This window comes from Hermetia illucens, chromosome 6 (genome assembly GCF_905115235.1).
Source record: "Hermetia illucens chromosome 6, iHerIll2.2.curated.20191125, whole genome shotgun sequence".
NCBI lineage: Eukaryota > Metazoa > Arthropoda > Insecta > Diptera > Stratiomyidae > Hermetia > Hermetia illucens.
In genome coordinates this window covers 89804845-89825201 of record NC_051854.1, presented here as the reverse complement: position 1 = coordinate 89825201, position 20357 = coordinate 89804845, and the positions used below count along the sequence as shown (strand labels likewise).

The 20357-nt window shown below is 43.9% G+C and overlaps 1 protein-coding gene across 3 annotated transcripts in view; it reads right to left on the bottom strand.

The window, feature by feature from the left end:
* The window catches only part of LOC119659869 (cytokine receptor-like), a 42485-nt gene continuing 22128 nt past the window's right edge, over positions 1-20357 (bottom strand). For 2 of the 3 annotated variants that reach the window (XM_038068183.1, XM_038068185.1), the window contains 13 exons: positions 18628-18915; positions 18460-18571; positions 18215-18387; positions 12648-13408; positions 8987-9097; positions 8801-8911; positions 8620-8739; positions 5398-5499; positions 5230-5337; positions 5016-5162; positions 4314-4427; positions 259-342; positions 1-195 (listed from right to left, as the gene is read on the bottom strand). In XM_038068183.1, coding sequence (XP_037924111.1) covers positions 130-195; positions 259-342; positions 4314-4427; positions 5016-5162; positions 5230-5337; positions 5398-5499; positions 8620-8739; positions 8801-8911; positions 8987-9097; positions 12648-13408; positions 18215-18387; positions 18460-18571; positions 18628-18915 — 2297 coding nt within the window. In that variant the 3' untranslated portion in view covers positions 1-129. The remainder of the gene's footprint in view (positions 196-258; positions 343-4313; positions 4428-5015; positions 5163-5229; positions 5338-5397; positions 5500-8619; positions 8740-8800; positions 8912-8986; positions 9098-12647; positions 13409-18214; positions 18388-18459; positions 18572-18627; positions 18916-20357) is intronic. The other variant, XM_038068184.1, reaches the window with a different exon arrangement.

Below are 20357 nucleotides of genomic sequence, written 5' to 3'. Positions count from 1 at the left end.
CTCATTATTTATTTCATCAATCGAAAAGTAGCAGTAAATAATTTAAAATTTGAAGTTAGGAAGGCTCGCTGTAGGGCTGGCTGGGTAGGCAGCATGTAATAAATGAGGGCGAATGAAAACCGGTGGGCGTTACCGCGGTATCGTAGGCATCAAACTTGGGCTCGGCTGTCTTATCTCTGGCGTTGAAACTGTGCACTTCAAAAAAGTAAAAGTAAAATTATTATCACGGTTAAATGAAAATCTAAAGAAACGGATTACCTGATTAGGGAGAGAATTTAAATCTGTAGATTTCAGCCCAGGATGAAATGCCTGCTGAATAAACGAACATGATTTTCTTGGTTGCTGTAATATAAAATTGATATAATTATGAGTGAATTGTGCATATAAAGAGGACATACATATATCTACTGTTAGTCAAAAATTTGACCAAAAAAAAATTTGTCAAAAAACGGTTACACACATGTATGTACTGTTTACCAGCTAAGCGTGAAAGGTAAATCTTTTTCTGAGTGTAGTTACGCGGTATTTCTAGCGATTAATTATTTGAAATAATAGATTTTGTAGGTTTTCGGGAGTACTTGATATTGATGGACCTCGACGCAAAACCGGGATGTCTGGCGTTCCTTATCAAAGCAAGCCTAGACCGAAAATCGATTGTTGCGCCGTCGGCGATGATGGTGATCGGATTCTGGCTAAAGAGGGGTTTGGCATACGGAGCCGGGCTGGGTTATCAACCACTAGAAAGCATTCTTTTAGGGCCTTCTCTACTCGTTTTATTGATCCTGGTAGCGAGTCATTCCTTAATTCAAAGTAGTTTCCTCCAGTCAACTTTTCCATTACTAGGTTGTCGTAATGTTGTTTATCCATAATTACAATCGCATTACCTTTGTCTGCTTTCAGGTAGTATATCGGCTTCTTCTGTAGCTCTCGTACGATATTCGTTTTCCGCCGGTTAGCAGACTTTTGAATCTTAGTTTGGTAAGCGATGGCTTTGGATAGTTCTTGCCGCATTTTCTCCAATCTCCATGAATTTTACGGCTCCTTCCACGTCTACAACATTGCTGCAATTTCCGTTTGTTAAGGGAGACGCTCAATCTGCTAATAAAAAACTCGCCGTGCACTAGACAGGAAAAAGCAACGGTAAGTAGCTTTAGCAAGTACCTCTTAAGAGATGCTTTAGATGCCTCGATTTCGGTCACTTTGCGGTAGTGAGCATGATAGGTCGAGAAAGTGCAGGAAGTGTGGAGAAGAGGGCGATCTCATTAAAGGCTGCACGGGAGATCCACGATGCATGTTGTCCAAAGGGAAAAAGGGCGTGGACGACCGGCACGCTGCAGGTGGTGGCATGGCATAGGGAAGGAGGAGGGAGCTGAATCATAAGGCTAAATGAGGTTGATACAAATCAACCTCAAGCATAGCAAGGCAGCTCAAGACTTGTTCTCGCAAATCATTCGAGAATCGAATGTGGACGCGGCGGTAACATGTGCGCCTTACCGAAACTACCTTGGTGCTACGTGGCTGAAAGGCCCATTGGGAAACGTGAGGATATGGGCATGTGTACGGCGAGCCATTCAAGAAACAATGGTATTCTCAAGTTCCGGCTTTGTAAGGGCAAAAGTCAACGGGGTGTATATCTACAGCTGTTATGTTTCACCAAGTGCAACATTAGCGCAATATGAGAAGATGTTAGACAGCTTCGTGTTGAATGCTAGGGACCACAGCCTTAAAATCTTTGCCGGCGATTTCTACGCGTGAGCCTTAGGCTGGGGAAGTCGAGTAACAAACACCAGAGGCCAAATCTTGCTTAAAACCTTCGCGGAGCTGGACATCGTAATAGCCAAAGTTGAATGCTTGCCCACCTTCCGAGGCGTAGTACTAAGCTCAATCGTCGATCTAACCTACCTCAGTACATTGTTGGCGAGAGGGATAGTCTGGCGGGTGAGTGAACACTACAGCTACAGTGACTTCCAGGACATCTTTCTGGACATCAGGAACGGAGGGGCGATAGTCGAGTGAGCAACATGAGCGGAATAAACGGGATAGCTGGGTGGTCTATTGGAGCTTTCGAGGAAGAGACATTCCTGGCGGCTTTAGAAAGAGGTTACGACGCGAAGGGAACGGCGCTGGAAGAAGTGAGCCAGCTGTACAGGAGATGGCAGCTACGGTGGGATAATTCCGAAGAAGGCCACTGGACTCATACACATACGTGTATTGAGAGATGGGTCGAGCTCAAACATTGAGAATTGAATTACCACCTAACGCAGTTCCTTACGGGACACGGTGGATATAGGAAGACCCGAAGCGTGTTATGCTCCAATGTACGAGATTCGCGAATGAAAGAGGGAGGTTAAATGAGGTCCTCAACACAGTTATCGGACCTCATTATTTCGTGCAGGAGATGCTGAGGTGCGCAGCAAATTGAAGTGTGATAAACGGAACAGTAACTGCGATAAAGGAATTGGAATGAGCCCGGAAAGCGCGGCGGACGTGTGATTTAGTTGTGCTGGTGTAAACCAGAGCCCTCCTCGCGAAGTAATACTGCACGGTGGTCCCGCGGTGTACTAGACAGAAAAATAATTTAGAATTTTAGAATAGTCAAACTCAAATGCACTAACTGAGGTCCTGAAATATCAATATATGGAGACTAAAGCTACCTATCTCCATATTTTTCCTTCTGCTTGGAAAATAGAATTTACTAAGGCTGCATTTCATCACCCATATTATATGGAGAAAGAATATGGAGAGGTAGGTACCAGCGGAGGCCCAATTAGCGCTGTGGTGCGCCGTTCACAAGCTACTAGGAGCTTGACAGCGGGAAGGGTAAGAGAAGCAGAATTCAGCCGGCTCTGATCTCCAAATCAAACCTGTAGGATTTGCGAAGGATAATAGCTCCCTACTTTGCAACTAGTAGTCTAGAAGTTTCTTTGAGATTCACAAAGAATTGTTTTCCTATTGGCGGCAGCCTGGCTCTACCTAGAGTTGGGAAATGGCATAAGAAGTGCCTGAGGGTTACTCTCTCCTCTTCGCAACTTCGGCAATGCGAATCGTAGGTGATGCTGATTCTAGTGGCATAGTTCCCTATAGGCAAGTGTCTCGTGAAAACCACAGTAATCCTGTGTGTATTTGTACACGTTTAACTCAAAAACTCCCGCGATCGGATTTCGTTATAGGAGGCCATCTGAAGTCGGCGGTTATAAAGTAGTACTATTAAATTCCATGCTTCACTGTCGACGGCGGGACCCCGGCTGCGCCCACTGAGGGACTGCCAAAAGAAATCTACGTGGCTAGCCCTTTGACCCACTCATTCTCTTCTAAGATCATATGACCGAGCATCCAGAGGTGGATGGCTTTGCCTTTTTCGCCCAGTTTGTTCAGCAAACTGCGTACAGAGACTTAATGTCCGCTTTGTTATCGGTGAGAATGATTATGTTACGCTTAAAGCTCGGATTATGCCCTAGTCATCGACAGCTTTCCAGTATCAATAGAACCTTCACTAGGAATACGCTAGCAAATCCCGGAAAACCGTACGAATCGGCTGCACTGTGCGTATCCTAGAAATTTTCGGCTATGAAGAGTATCAACTCCGTTTTGGTTGGATTTATGCCGAGCCCACATCTATTCCCAACACGCCTTCAACAGTTTCGCTCATAACGGAGGGAAGCATCTCTGACACTAATATCACTAAGTCGTCGGCATAAGTTACAACCTTCACCCCGTTCCTGTCCAATATCGGAAGAATTTCATTTATTACTATTAACCAAAGCACCGGATAGGTAACGTCAACCTGGGGCGTCCCTCTGCTGACAATTCTGATCAACTGGCTATCTTCAGATCAGATTGGATTATCCTAGTTCTTAGTGCGGATGTTATCCAGCACTTAAGACACTTCTAATCCTATTCTGATTAGAGCCTTCTTAATGGCTCCTTCTATATCCCGGAAGGCCAGGTACAATGAACGTCTTGTCTCAAACATGTAGATTTTCACTCCTTTAAATTTGAACTGTGGATACTGCTTAGATGTGCAGTAGCTTCAACTATTTTTGCTGTTAAGTGCATCGAAACTTCAAAAATATCGACCCACATTTGAACTACACTATACCAATGTACTTGTTACAGTCGAGAATTGTTTTGAGTTTGAGGCTCTACTAGTATTCCTAGTTTCCACGAGCTGAAAAAAAAGTCAGAAGCCAAATGGATCTGGGCTACTTTTGAAAAGAATACATTTCAATCAGTAAAATGGAACTATTTGTAACTAACTCAGTTGATACTATCTTTAAGCAAACATGTGTCCTTATTATTTAATAAAACATTACCTTAACTGCATTTGTATTCACTAGGTATCCGCTTGAGTCAATAACTCTAGAATGAGGTATTCTTTCCGCGCTAAGTTCCGGCTGTTGGGAATCATTTTCGTCGTTTATCTGAACCTATTAACAGTAAATGCAAGTGAAGTAGGGGCTAGAGTGCATAATTACGAATATATTTCTTTAACAACTTAAATAGTTTGTTTGGGATATGCGGGATCCTAAGTCCACATCCACATGATGTTGGACCAGACCAAATGGGGAGCAACTTACTCCCACATTTTTTGGTCCACGGATTCCTAGTTTGGGGCACAGCACCCAAGCGTTCAAAAATTAAAAAATCAAAAAAGGACTAACGGGTTCGTCCAGGACAGAGGCAACTCTTCAGACGCTGCCACACCTCTGCCCTGGTTTTTTGAATTTTGAATGCTTAGGTGCTATGCCCCAATCTAGGGATCCGTGGACCAAAAAACGTGGGAACAAGTTGCTCCCCATTTGGTCCGGTCCAACATCATGTGGATGTGGACTTAGGATCTCGCATATCTTAAACAACTACCCAGCTTTACGCCAGCTTAGACTCGTTTTTCCACCTGTTGCCACTTTCGGTCAAGCTGCTCCCAGGGCAGAGGTGAGACAGCGTCTGAAGAGTTGCCTCTGCCCTGGACGAAGCAGCTAATCCTGTTTTGGTTTTTTGATTTTTAAGTAGTTTACCATTGTTGTAAATTTCTCCGGTCTACTCCGAAATACTAGATCAAGGACTTTTGGATGAATTGAATCAGTTGCGGAAAAAGGGTCACTTTTCCTGTTACCGTCACTCATCTTGAAGGTTCCTCTCTGCGTTGCTACTGGCATGAAGGCCTGAAAATAGAAGATTCAGGAAAATAATGGTGCATCTATTCCTATGACTGGACGAAAAGATAAGTACACTTTGCTTCACATATCCATTCTCTGAAAATACCAGCGGGTCCAGATGTTTAGCGCTGATTTGTTCTCGTTTTTCATCATTCTTTGAAAAATCGACCGCTGCTGGTATCTGTAATGAGTGAAAAATTACGTTATATGTATTCCGTTCAAGTTTGTTTCAGAAACTTACGGAACTCGGAAGGACGTATCCATTATCGTTTAATATAAATGATTGGACCGCCCTTTCAACGTTTGAATTTGAATGGTCATTGGAAAACTTTGGCATTTTATTCTGAAAAAAAAAAAATGATAGTAAATTATAAAGAGAAAAGAGAAAAAGGTAACGATAGTAAAATACAAAAGAGAAAAGGCTTCTCAGTGTTACATTATTCTTAATGCTTGTTGAAGATTCAACCATACACCATCGGGTACATCGGGTAGAAAGTATACCCCGCCAAAATACCGGACAACGCTGGAGTAAAAGCAGCCAACAGCCAAAGGGATCGGAGTCCAAGTTGGACTTTGGTTTAAGCAAGGAAGGAGCGGGGGGAAGCAGGAAAAATGATTACAAAACGAAACCGTCAAGAAGTGCTGGCAATAACAGCACAAGAGCGTATGTCCTATGCTGATATTTTAGGAAGCTGAAGGAGCTTAGCGACAATGTAACACGAATTTGGCGAACGCAAAAAGGAGGACTGCTGTTCGAACTATCGAAGGAAAAAAAGGATCACGCTGACTTACAAAGGAATATAGTGGCATCACTCGGCAAGCAAGCGACCGTCCCCGTAAGTCGGCCAATGGTTACGACAGAATGTAAACATCTTGACGAGGTCACTACCAAGGGAGGAAATTTGTCCAGCGCTCAAACACCAACTGAAACTGGGGGATGTGCAGGAAACGGATATCAAGAGCCTAAGGAGAGCGTACGGTGGAACGCAGACAGCGACCCTAACTATGTCTATGACCTCAACTACAAAAGCAGTGTCTGCAGGTAAAATCCGCGTCGGTTGGGTCACTAAAAAGTGACAAACGATTGCACTAGCACCGTTGATAGATCTAAACTGTGTCGAAGATGTGCAGAGGAAAACCATTCGGCGAAGGACTGCAGTAAAAATCCTCATTGCCTTCTATGCGGGGAAACCAAAAATAACGACTGTAACCACATAACGGGTAGCACCAGGTGTCCAGAATATAAATCACTGCCAAGCCGCCCAGGACCTGCTAGCACAGAAAGTATATGAAGAGGAAATCGATGTTGCCGTTGTCTGCGAGCAATACAAAAGCTTCAATCACGGTGTCTGGGAAGCAGGCATAGGTGGAAAGGCTGCGGTGGGCGCTTGCGGTAATCGAGCCTTACAGCAAGCAATGAAGCACCGCGAATACGATTTTGTAAGAGTTAAGATCGATGACCTGTACATATGCAGCTGTTATGCCGCCCCAAATATGACAATACTAGAGTATTGCAACAAGCTAGATAGACTGGCGAGAGACGTCAAGGCGGAGTCAACGTCGAAGAAACATGCCAGAGTATGAACAACGGTACCTCGAATATAAACAGGCACGAAACAAGTTGCAGTCGATCATCACGAAAAGTAAAAATTATTGCTTCTGGCGACTCTGTGATGAGGCAGACTCCGATCCATGGGGAGGAGCGTACAAGTCCGTTATGTCAGCAATAAAAGGCAAAATGTGCGCTCCTATTATGTGTCCTAGATTATTGTGGGAGATAGTTTCGACATTGTTCCCCCAACATCAGGAAGCAATCTTCCCAATGATATCAATGAGCGCCGAAGAAATACCTCCAGTGGCCACAGACGAAGTCTTGGAAGCAGTGAAAAGGGTCCGGGATGCCGCAGCCCCGGTATTGATCGAATCCCCAACGAGGCGTTGAAATTGGGAATGAGAATGGCACTAAGCACCAAGGGTATTTACAGTCTGTCTAAAAAAAGGGTCCTTCCCCGCAGAGTGGAAAATACAAAAGCTTGCGTTGATCCCGAAGAGAGGTAAGTCGATAGGTGAACCAACATCTGTCTTCTGAATACAATAGACAAGGTCCTCGAGCGGGTAATCTATAACCGGCTATATCCATTAATTGATAGTGGCGATTATTTATCCAATAGGCAGTTTGTCTTCCGGGAGGCTGGGTTAGCGGTTGATGCTACCAAACTGGTTTTTGAACTAACCAGAAAAGCCTACGACGAAGGAAAATATTGATCATTGGATTTAGATTATTCTGAAGATAATGATTGTAAATTAGAAGGGAAAACCAAATTATTATTCTATCAGAAAAAGGTCCTACTATCCATGAGATTATGGAACGCTGTTATGATGCTGAAACTTGTATATTTGAGGCAATACTTCACGGACCTCCATCCCTACTCAGCATTGTTACCGTTTTATGGAAATGTGTTTCAGGTCTTTCTAATACTTCCCGAGAAATTTTAACTCCGCCTCTACAGTTTTGTATTTCTCGGCTCATTTATTCGTCGGTTATCATAGGATAGCTAGATAGATAGATTTTGGAATCTATCCACAATCAAGTCTACTCTAAAGGGTGAAATTGCAAGGATTCACGCATCCGAGTGGAGAAATTTGAACTCTTGCCGCCAGGCGAAAATCCTTGTGAAAGAACCTGCGGTCGCTAGAATGACATTTTTGTTATCCCTTAAGAAGTGGAACAGTAAAACCCTAGTAGGGCTTTTACCGGGACGCTGCTCCCTAAACTATAATTGGGGTGGTGGTTTCACCTATGTGCAGCCGATGGGGGAGAAGGAGGAGACGGCCCTGCTGCCCGGCTTCTCATATCTCATATGAAGACACATTAGTAAGGTTTTCTTCAATGCAGAATCTGCACGTTCTTTGCCTGTGGAGAATGTTCTCAGATTCGCTAAAGCCTGCGAACGCCATAGGCGGGAAGACATTGGGTCTAACAATGACTTGAGTGCTCGGAGCTCCCCCCCAGTAAACTAAAATAAACTAAAACTTCCGTAAAACAATCAGGGGCATGAGGTTTATATTATATGCCTTTTCTTCTAAATAGACGCAAAGGAAAAAATCTGGCGAAGTTAACTCCCCCCGTCTTGAAAAAATGCGAGGGTCGATGGAACGTCAACGTGAACCTGCAGCCCAAACTCGAACTTTCTGTGAACAAGACGACTCCGTATAAACTGACGCAGTTTTTTTGAACCAGGGCTCCCCAGTTCCTTCTTTATTATTGTATTTTTTTGGCATTCGAAACGGCCATCTAGGAAAAAGCACCAGGAATGTACTTTGATAGGCAAGGTCGAAATATGGTATAGGGACACTTGCATTTAAAGGAGGCATAGCTCTACCATTTTGGTTTGTCAGCTCGGGTTTATTCTTTGACCATCACACAAACTTCTTCGGGTTCATTAAAATGAATTTGATTTACCTTATTCCAATAGTTCCTTGTCGAATGTGGTTTAAATTTATTGGGTGGATTAGAGCCAGTCAAAAAGTTGTTGTCATTAGCAGGCAGATAGAGAATCTCGTCCTTTCCTTTCACCAAATTCTGGAAATAAGATCATATATCAGATATTTATCATAAAGTACGATTGGAAATTGTCGCATACATTATTCTTAACATATCCATTCTCTGTGAAAGTGAAGAGATCCGAGTTACAATTCGGAGGATATAGTTCATTTCGGTAATCGCTAAATAAGGTTTCGTCTTCTTCTGGTATCTGCATATCACAGGGAAAAATTTGTTAGCAATAGGAATTCACAATATTGTACCTTTTTAGTTTTATACGACTTACGGGATGTTGCAGCACGTAGCCATTAGCATTCAATGTAAATATTTTACCATCCCGCTCTGATTTCGGCTCAAATAAGTAGCTTATTTTTGCATTTTTTCCAAAGGATTCTTTCTAGAAATGAAAAAAATGAAAAGTTTTGAATGTTAATTTTATAGGACAAAGAATAAAGATAGGAAAATAGGGCCAATAATTATAAGTTTTGTTTTTTTGCTCTATGTTCAGATAATTATGTTGTTTGATATTGTAGGAAGGAATTGGCGATTAAAGACAAGTAATATTTCCGGTCGTCAAAGGGTTAGTATAGGTCCCAGAGCGAAACGTGGATTGGTACCCACGATGCAGCATAAAACCTGGGAAACGCCTGCTCAACCAACACCAACAGCTCTACTACCAAACTCGCTGGGAGGTCTTTCTTAACGAAAAACTGAAGTCGGAGAAGGATGAAGGCGAGTCTCCCGCGCTTAAAAACGGGAAAAATTGTACCAACTGGTTCTCCAGGTTGAGGGTTGGGAAGGGCTGACAACCCTATACGGAAAACCGAAGTTGCGGAGCCTCAACAGGAGCCTCGGACTGGACGGATAACACAACAACGAACCCTCGAAGCCTGTCCCAGATATGATATCAAAATCATACTTGGGGATTTTAACAGTCAAGTAGGGTCGGATCCCCTATTCAGGCGATACATTGGCTCCCATAGCTAACATAAGGATACTAATGACAACGGACTGCGGATTATTCAATTAGCAGTGCCACACGAAATGGTTGTTGAAAGTACCTGGTTTACGCGAAAAGCGGTCCACAAACAAACATGGGCCTCGGATCACTATCTCGTTGGCATGGTGCTCCGAGCTCGAATAACAATACCACCTAGAATTCCCTCTGACAATCAGGTGAGAGTGAACACTCAAGCCATCCACAACACAGCCCTCCGCGACACCTATAAGAGGGAAATGTATCCCGCAATAATCGCAGTCAACAGAGGACCTGGAGATGAAGCATCAACAAATGATCTTCACAATCACCTGAAGAACGTTATCATGGATACGGCCACAAACATACTTGGCCCCAGCCGCAATAGGAGTCGGAACGGCTGGTTTGACGATGAATGTAAGTTAGCAACGGAATGGAAGAATGCCGCATACCGAGTAATGTTGCATTCTCAAAGAACGCGGGCACGCGCAGAGACTTATCACGAACTCCGTCGAGCAGAGAAGCGACTTCACAGACGGAAAAAGGAAGCCTGGGAGAACCAACAAGTCTGTGAACTAGAAAAGTACAGGGAGCAACCGCACCAGGCGCGGAAGTTTTACCAACAAGTTAGCAAGATGAAGCCTTATACACCTCGATGTTCATCCTGCCGAGACAAAGAGGGAAATCTGATTTCCGACAGAATGGGCATATTAGAGCGATGGGTTGAGTACTTTGATGAAATACTGAACAACCAGAATGTCGGCGAGTTGGAGGTTCCGCCAACTGAAGACGGCGGACAAATACCGCCACCACCAAGTATAGAAGAAACATTCCGTGCAATTCATCGACTTAAAAATAATAAGTCGCCAGGAGCCGATGGAATTACAGCCGAATTACTTAAATATGGAGGCGACCAATTACACCAAGTGGTTCATCAACTTGTGCTCAAGGTGTGGGACAGCGAATCAATGCCTGACGACTGGCGAAGAGGCATTATCTGTCTTATACATAGGTGCTCAGAGGTGGCGGTGAGGAAGACTGGGCGGCAACCCTGTCAGCCGACCCAAAACCAAGTGGCCGAGGAGAACCTCCATAGTGGTGGCACCGGGAGACGCTGTACTCATTTTGGCTTGCCGGCCGTGATGGAGTAGGCGAATGCTTCAAAGGCCTAATCAGGGCGATCAGACCCGAGTCTGCACGGGGGCTCATCTGAAGTGGCAATTTGGTCATGAAACCTTACCAGGGGTATACTGGTATCATGGGAACCGGGCTAGCCCCTGGACTCTCATACTTCGGGTGAACTCCCGTTGTATGTGAGTACAGCTCGGTTGTTTGCGGTTGGTCCCCTAATGGGAGCTTCATGGGGTTGTGGTGATGCTCAAGCGAGAAAAGACCTTCGGGCCTCGGGGTGGTGTTGCGTTTGAACACGGGTGCCGTACTCTTTAGTTCGGTAGAGATTTAGGTATGTCTTGCATCCACCAGTATGAATGCTAAGCCATGCACTTGGTATAGACTGGTATCGTTGTTCCTTGTCACAGCGAGGCTCCGATTGTGGTCACAAAATCAATCCATGTCCTAAGAAGACGGAGGGATTAAGTCTTCCAGACAGGTGTTCACGTAAAACCCTCAAGAGTTTAACTATCTCATACATAAAAATGGAGATATCACACAGTGCAGCAATTATAGAGGTATCACGTTGCTGAGTACCATCTATAAGATATTCTCCTCTATCTTGCTAGGCCGGATAGCCCCATATACTCAGAACATCATCACTTCAGGCAAATCAGCAACAGATCAGATGTGTGCGGCAAGCGATGGAAAAACTGCTGGAATATGGACATCAGTTGCACCATCTTTTCATCGAATTTAAAGCCCCCTATTTTAGCATAGCCAGGGTAAAACTGTACATGGCCATGAGAGGTAAATGCAAGAGGTACGATGCTCTTTAAGTCCACCCAACTACTGGTCTATGCTGACGATATCGATATCATAGGAAGAACGACTGGAGACGTCCAAACTGCTTTCATCCAGATGGAGCAGGCGATGGTCGGGGCGAGATCTTGGGTTGCACATCAATAAAGGCATGACAGAAATAACAACATCAAACCGTACTGGTCAAACTGGAAGAATAAAGAAAGGAGACTACAACTTTGAGGCCGTTGATAACTTCTCTTATCTAGGGTCGAAAATCACAACCGTTAACAGCTACGACGATGAAATCCGCGCACGGTTGTTGGCAGCGAACAGAGCCTATTTCAGCTTACAAAGACTGTTCCGCTCGAAACGTCTCACCATAGGGTCAACGCTCTTACTGTACAAGACTATGATCTTGCCAGTCCTCATGTGTTCCTCGAAGACTTAGCAAGAAGAATTGCGAACTCTTGGCCGCGTTCGAGAGAAGAATCCTCGGAAGAATTTTTGGCTCCCTACATGAGGATGGACGATTCCGTAGCCTACATAACGACGAAATCTATGAGGAATACCATGGCCGTCTGGTTGTGGATAAAATCCGGCTCAATAGATTCCGGTGGGCTGGTCACTTAATCCGTATGGATGAGGATGATCCCCCGAAAAGTCTATGAGGGCAATATCTATGGTAGGAGAAGAAGATGAAACAGACCTTGTCCGAGATGGATCGATGGCGTAGGTCAGGACGCCAGATAGCTTTAAGGGAAATCGAATTGATGGACCTCGGCGCAAAATTGGGATGTCTGGGGTTCGTTATTAAGGCAGCCCTAGACCAGATACCGGTTGTTTCCTTGGAATCTTGTACTTATAAATTCGGATGCTGCAACAGAAAATTTAGTCTTGATCTACTAGAATTTTGCCACTGGCCAAAATTGTGAAAATTACACTGGGAAAAGTAAGAAGTCCCAAAAGAAAAGAGCAAAAAACGAAGAAAGGCGACTGGAGATGTAAATGAGGAACTAATCAAATTGGAGGATATGGATAAGAAGAAGATCAAAGTTACCTCATCAGTAGAACTGGATAGAGAATCTCGCTGGGAAGTACAGTATCCTTCGTCCATATTCTCGTCAATCAGTGATCTAGCTTCGATAAAATTTGCTTCCTCTGCTTCGTCGGTGGAATAATCGGTCTCGTCATATTTTCCTCCTTGACTAGTTTTACTCTCATCATCGCTCAATCCTGGTGGAAGTACAATTCCAATACTCTTCGCAGTCTTATACCGTCGACGTATGTAATACAAGAGAGCTGCGGTAATTATGATGAGAAGCAAAACGGCTGGTATTACAATAGCATGGGTAACAGAAGTGGCGGCAGTTTTGTTACACTCGTACAACAGAGGCACGGACCAAGGTCCGTAGATTAATCTGATAAATGTGTGATTATCCTTCGAAAATGAACTAATTTCTTCTTTGAGATGTAATGCATTTTGGTAATTTCTGCCATTAGTGTAATTGTCCCAATTTTCAATGGCTAATACTGTTTTATAGGTTACAACACATCCTTGTATCTGATTTTCACGAATAACGTTTATAGGTCTGACAGACATTTGGTACGTTGTAGAATTGCTAGTACACTTCATTCCTTCCACAATATAGTTAAAGCCACCCACAACAAGACTACGCTTTATTTCATTCTGCATGTAATTTCGAATCTCGATTTCGTAGGCTTTCATTATGAATTCATTTTCCGGGCCAGAAGTCCATTTTATATTAAACTGATCAGCATCGAGCGTTTCAAGACTGATTATTGAAATCACCTCAGGATCTGGAATACAAGAATATTTTGCATTGAATGTCAGCAGTCATAATCATAAAATAACAGGGAGAATAGTAGCGATAATTTAGTCCACAAACCCAAAACCAAATACGATCTTGATGAAGTAAGAGAGGGTAAAATGCTAACGAACTTTCAAACCTGTGGACTCATAGATCAAGATCGATGCCTTTGAGAGCCAACCTAAATCGCTTTGTTAGTATTGGATTGATGTGTAGTGGTATATTCAACAGTCGACTTTTGGGGCGCAACAAAAACAGGGAACCAAAAAAGTTTACGGCCTATTAAATACCTATAGTCAAGACCACTATAAATGGTCCAACCGAGCACCAGGAGCAAAATTGTGGACTTGGATAAACCACCACCACTCGACGATGATAATCCCTGGGCAATGCAAAGCAGCAGACGAGGGGAAGAATGAGTTCTCTGTACCCTAGCCTACATAAAGACGAAACCTATGAGCGATACCATGACCGTCAGGTTGTGGATAAAATCCGGCTTAATAGGTTACGGTGGGCGTGTCACTTAATCCGTATGTGGGGTCAAGCAGTGCACTGCAGGATAGACTGACGCGGAACATAGTCCCTTAAGGCCTACCTATCTCTCTATGAGGATGAGCTGTCTCTTCTCTAGGGCGATGGGTGGCTTTTCAGGGGCTAAGCCTTTCGTCTACCAAGACCGTTAGTGAGTGCCCATTGGATAGTTTGCATTCGGGGTAATTAACTGTATTCGAACGGAGCCTCACTGATACCTGGTCGCCTTAGTCAGTAAGTTAGACCTTACCGTGCTACCTAACCCCCATTGTCGTGGGGATCAAATGAGTACCAGCAATAAAGATAAAAAAAAACGAAAACCAATAAAGCGGGACCCCGTGCCGCACACAAACTGGTTAACCAGGCGAAGGCACATCTCCGAAATATTGAGAGCCACGTGATTACACCTAAGAAGGGAGAAGTTGGGACATCAAGCAGTGGATCCAAGGTTAACATTGGTATACTGCGTGGACAACAACCAACAAACGCCACTGCTCAAAAAGCAGGAACTAGCAAAAGCATGTCTGAGATAAATATATCAGACGATGAGGAGCAGGAGACCATTGAGACCTTGTCGTCAGGCATTATTCTTGAGGGTAATTTAAAATACATATGTCTTTCAGAGTTTCTAACCGGGCATCTTGTGGCTATCCAAGTCTCATTGGAAGCCGGGATGAGGACTCGAGAGGCAGTCGTGGCATCGGGATACTTCCCAGGAGACGAAATCCGGGCCCCACCGGAAGAAGTCGCAAAACTGGTGAAGTATTATGAGAAGAGGGCGTTACCACTTCTCCTCGGCTGCGATGCGAACGCCCACTACGGAGTCTGGGGAAGCAGCGACACCAATCGAAGAGGTGAGTACCTTCTTGAATTTATTCTTAGCAATAAGTGAGAAATATATAACTTAGAGAACACTCCAACATTTGTGACCAGCACTAGACAGGAGGTACTATGCAACGCACTTGAGCAACAACATTGCCCACCTCCAGGGGGCGGTGACATCAAGAACGAATTGAAACTAGAAACAGTGGTGGAAAACCTCAACACAGTCATCATTGATGCTTATGAGGCCAGCTGTCCGGCTAAGACAATTAAGTCATCAAGGAATGTACCATGGTGGAACAGGAACCTGGCCAGAACTGGCAGAGGTACAAAAATGCACTGACTGCGTACAGCAACGAGATCAGGGAAGCAAAAAGAGAATTCTGTGAAGGGATCGAACAGATCACAGAAGAAGCCAGGCTTTACAAGGCTGTTGCCAAAAACGGGGTAATATATTCTGTTTGTTTGAAGAAAGAAGATGGGACATTTACCGAGAATTAGGACGAAAGAGTACACCTGCTTCTCAGAACTCATTTCCTGGGGTCCTACCTCACGGTGGCAGGCGACAACATTCTGCCTGACACCCCAACAACGAATAAAAGGGGAAGAAAGCAGAACTGGAAACTAGCAAAAAAGGTAAGCTCAGAAGCTAGGTGGGTAGTCTGAATTTTTAAACCACTGAAATCACCCGGAGTAGATGGTATTTTCCCAGCACTAATCCAGAGAGGGCTAGGAATCATCTTAGAGTCACTTCTGCAGGTGGTAAAGGTAGTATAGCACTGGGATACATACCAAGGGCACGGAGACGGGCAAAAGTAGTCTTTATTCCGAAAATGAGTAAAAACGAACCTTTTCACCCTAAATCTTTCAGACCAATTTACCTAACATCGTTCGTACTCAAAACGGTGGAGAAGGTCATAGACAACTATATTAGAACTAACGTTTTAAAACGTAACCCCCTCCATCACTGTCAGCTCGCTCACCGGGTAGGATGGTCAACTGAAACTGCTCTGCATCAACTGGCAAATGTACTACGGGATGCCATAGAAACAAAAGAAATAGCACTTTGTGCGTTTTTGGATATCGAAGGAGCATTCGACAACACATCGCATACAGAGATACAAGATGACCTGAGCCGCAAGGGAGTGGGAAACACCCTGGCTTTCTGGATGGGCAAAATGCTAGAAAGCAGGCAAACAGAAGTACCGACAGGTACAAATTCTATTGTCATGAACACTACTCAAGGTTGTCCAGAGGGCGGGGTACTATCGCCGCTTATGTAGAGAATGGTAGTGAACGAACTCCTGGACGCGCTGACAAATACTGGAATACAAGTCCAGGGTTACGCGGACGACATTGTTTTAATCTTTAGGGGCTAATATGAAGACACCCTATGAAGATACCCTGGTGGAGGAAGTTGGGACTGCGGATCAATCCAGCCAAAACCACAATAGTACCATTTACTAAGAAACGTAAACTTGATCACCTGAGAGCCATAAGATTACATAATATAGAGGTGAAACGAGAAACAGAGCTAAAATATTTGGGAATTACGTTAGATCAAAAATTACTCTGAAAGACACATGTCGGAAACACTTGTCGTAAAGTCACGAGAGTTCTGATGACTTGTAGGTCCATAGCAGGAAAAAATGGGGTTGCAGTCCGAAGATATTACTTTGGATATATACTGCAATAGTATGGTCAATGGTTACCTATGGGGCGGTAATCTGGGCAGAAAGAACTGAACTCAACACACAAGCCAGGGAATTATACAAACTTCAAAGACTGGCTTGCGTGTGTATCAGTGGGGCAATGAGGACATGTCCAACGGTATCCCTGGAGGTCCTTCTGTGATTAACCCCTTTCCATCTGCACATACAGGTGCAGGCAAGGAGAGCAATATTCAGAATGGCCGGGAGTATCAGTGAGGCGGGGAGCTGCCTGTCCTCAACCGAAGGAAGATTGATATTCTTTCTAGGTGGTATCCTGAATTACTAATACCAAGGGATAACATCACAACGAGGTTTCACTTCGATAAGAAGTTTGAAATACGTTGGAGTAACATGGAAAACTGGGAACGCGTGGCTGCGACATACGGCTTAAACCAGTAATTGATTACTTGGTACACTGGCGGATCCCTCATAGCATCAGGGATCAGGTGCCGGCGTCATTGGTCCAAGGAAAATGCTCTTCGAGCTAATGGGCAAGTAAACTAGCATATTCCAGGCGAAAATATACGCCATAGACAAATGTGCCTCCTTTAATCTGCAAAGGAACTACAGGGGGCAGAACATTGCTATTCTCACCGATAGCTAAGCAGCGATCAAGGCACTTAGGTCCAACCAGGTGAACTCTAAACTGTTACGGGAATGCCTTGAGAGACTGAATACACTCGGCTCGTCCAGCAAGGTTTGGATACTCTGGGTTCCAGGCCATGCTGGATTGGGAGGCAACGAGGCAGCGGACGAACTAGCCAAGAAGGGAGCAGGGACGCCTTTACACGGGCCAGAACCCTTCTGTGGAAGCGGAAACTGTTTCATGGCTATGACGCTAAGAATTGAAGAGGAACGGTTGATGGCCGACCGGGGATGGAGCTGTCCAGGGTGCTTATTGGGGGATACGAACTCATGTGCACAAAGGATTGCTTAAACCTCACCAAAAAGAACCTCCGAATCATAGTGGGAATTTTCACTGGTCACTGTCGGCTAAGCTATCACCTAGGGAAGCTGAGGATATCTACGGACATTGTCTGCAGGTTTTGTGCGGAGGATGATGAAACCTCTATACACGTCCTGGGACAGTGTCCGGCACTTGGGAAAAGTAAGTCGATGCATCTGGGAGAATACTTAATACCAGATGCAAAGTTGAAAGATCTAGAAGTAGGCAATATACTAAAGTTATAATAATGCTTGAGATACTATGATTAATAGGTTAAGAACGCGGTGCGACTTTCCCTTAACAGAATAATAATAATATTCCGTATGGATGAGGATGATCCAGCCCGGAAAGTATATAAGGGCAATATCTATGGTAGAAAAAGGAGACGAGGCAGACCCTGCCTGAGGTGGAGCACTGGGTAGGTTAAATACTAAGAAAGCGCGACGATTCTAATGCTGGGCTCGGAGGGGGCGGGGTCGTACAACACGAAAAATTATAATCGTACAAGCGTTTAAAGTTTTCCAGGAGATTCCTCCATTTTTCCGCTATTTTCCTAGCATCCAAATCCCTCAAATTATATATGTATAATTCTGCAGCTCTAACTCTCTTCTACAACAAGTGGAATAATGGATCTTCTCTAATGGCATTGATCGTCAAATTTGCTATTTTCCTTAATGGAAATGTGGACCATTTTCGTTCTTACGACTTTGAAATATGACGTCATTTGATTGAAGATTCGGGCATCATAATATTTATGAAAGTGATAGTTTGTGTGAGGACTTACCTGAAACAGCCGTTTGCACATGAACTTTATTACTCGGTTTTGAATTTGCTACCGTTCCCGCAACAACAGATAGCTCGTAGGTTTGAAAGCTTTCCAAGTTTTCAAGATTAAATTTTACCAGCTCGGCAGTCAGATAGTCCTCATTGGTAAGTTCTATAGATTTGTTGTTATACCTTGAAAAGGTGAATACCAAATTCATGAATTTCGTGTTTTTTAACCGTTTTTCGTGAGCCCATAGTACTTACCACACTTTATAATAGCGTAGGATCCCATTCAGTAGTTCTGGCTTTTCCCATTGCAAACTTACCATATCTTTAGTAACATTACATACTAGTAGATTCCTAGGTGGTGAAGGAGCTATAATTTGAACAATTTATTTGAATGTTTTATTGCGAATTTCAAAAGATTGTTACCTTCCTCCAAGGTTTTGCATTTCTTCATCTCACTGTAGACTCCGCTTTGTGACTCAGAAACCATCGAAATTTGCACTTTATACTCAGTATTGGGGGTGAGATTAGTAAGATAAGCTTCATCAAGTTCATCGTCTACTATTTTGGTGGCACATATGTCTTCCATTTCAGTGCAATATTTAATTTTGTAGCCTTGTACCAATGATTTTTGAATGCACGTGATCACCCATTCTATGTGGATTGCTGTTGAGTTTACGACCGACAGAAGGGGGTAAGTGATGGTACCGATATCTAAACATAGAATATAGATAATATCTTTGAGTTTTTACATATTCAATTAGCCGCCAAAGTGATCTTTCCTTAAAAGTGCAGATTCTGTTAAATTTTTTTAAAGGTCGTCAAGATCGCTTGTTGATAGATACAGTATCTGTCCATCGAGTTATGGATGATGAACCTTTTTGAGAAAATTTACTATATCACTGTGTTTTTGATTATGAGGAAAATATCAAAATATGCTGCCACCATTTGCACTTAATATTTGCGAGCCGCTTCGGTCACGCTACTCCCAGGGCAGCGGTGAGGCAGCGTCTGACGATTTGCCTCTGCCCTGCTAAGAAACCGTAAAGCCGTCATCGCCTGACATTTTTTTAGAATAACTGTTTTCGAGGTTTGTAGTGTGAACAGTATAAGTGAGTAAAAATATTCATTTTATTTTGCATACACATCTCAGTTTTATCATCATCATCAACGGGGCAACCGGTATCCGGTCTAGGCCTGCCGTAATAAGGAACTCCAGACATCCCGGTTTGCGATGAGGTCCACCAATTCGATACCCCTAAAAGTTGTCTGACGTCCTGGCCTACGCCATCGCTCCATCTCAGGCAGGGTCCACCTCGTCTTCTTTTTCTACCATAGATATTGCCCTTATATACTTTCCTGGCTGGATCATCCTCATCCATACGGATTAAGTGACCCACCCACCGTAACCCATTGAGCCGGATTTTAGCCACAACCTGATGGTCATGGTATCGCTCATAGGTTTCGTCGTTATGTAGGCTTCGGAATCGTCCATTCTCATGTAGGGGGCCAAAAATTCTTCGGAGGATTCTTCTCTCGAACGCGGCCAAGAGTTAGCAGTTTTTCTTGCTGAATACATGAGGACTGGCAAGATCATTGTCTTGTACAATAAGAGCCTTGACCCTATGGTAAGATGTTTCGAGCGGAACAGTCTTTGTAAGCTGAAATAGGCTCTGTTGGCTGATAACAACCGTGTGCGGATTTCATCATCGTTACTGTTATAGGTTGTGATTTTCGACCCTAGCTAGGAGAAATTTTTAACAGTCTCAAAGCTGTAGTCTCCTATCTTTATTCTTTCCGTTTGGTTGGTTAGTTTTCGGTGCTGACGCTGTCACCATATATTTTGTCTTGCCGTCATTGATGTGCAGCCCAAGATTTCGCGCTTAGCGCTGCATGGTCGATGTGAATTAAGGCAGTTTGTATGTTTCTTGTCGTTCTTCCCATGATGTCGATATCGTCACCACCGGCCAGTAGTTGGGTAGACTTAAAGAGGATCGTACCCCTTGAATTTACCTCAGCATCACGGATCACTTACTCCAGGGCCAGGTTAAAGAGGACGAATGATAGGGCATCCCCTTGTCGTAGACCGTTGTTGATGTCGAATGGTCTTGAGAGTGATCCTGCTGCTTTTATCTGGCTTCGCACATTGGTCAGGG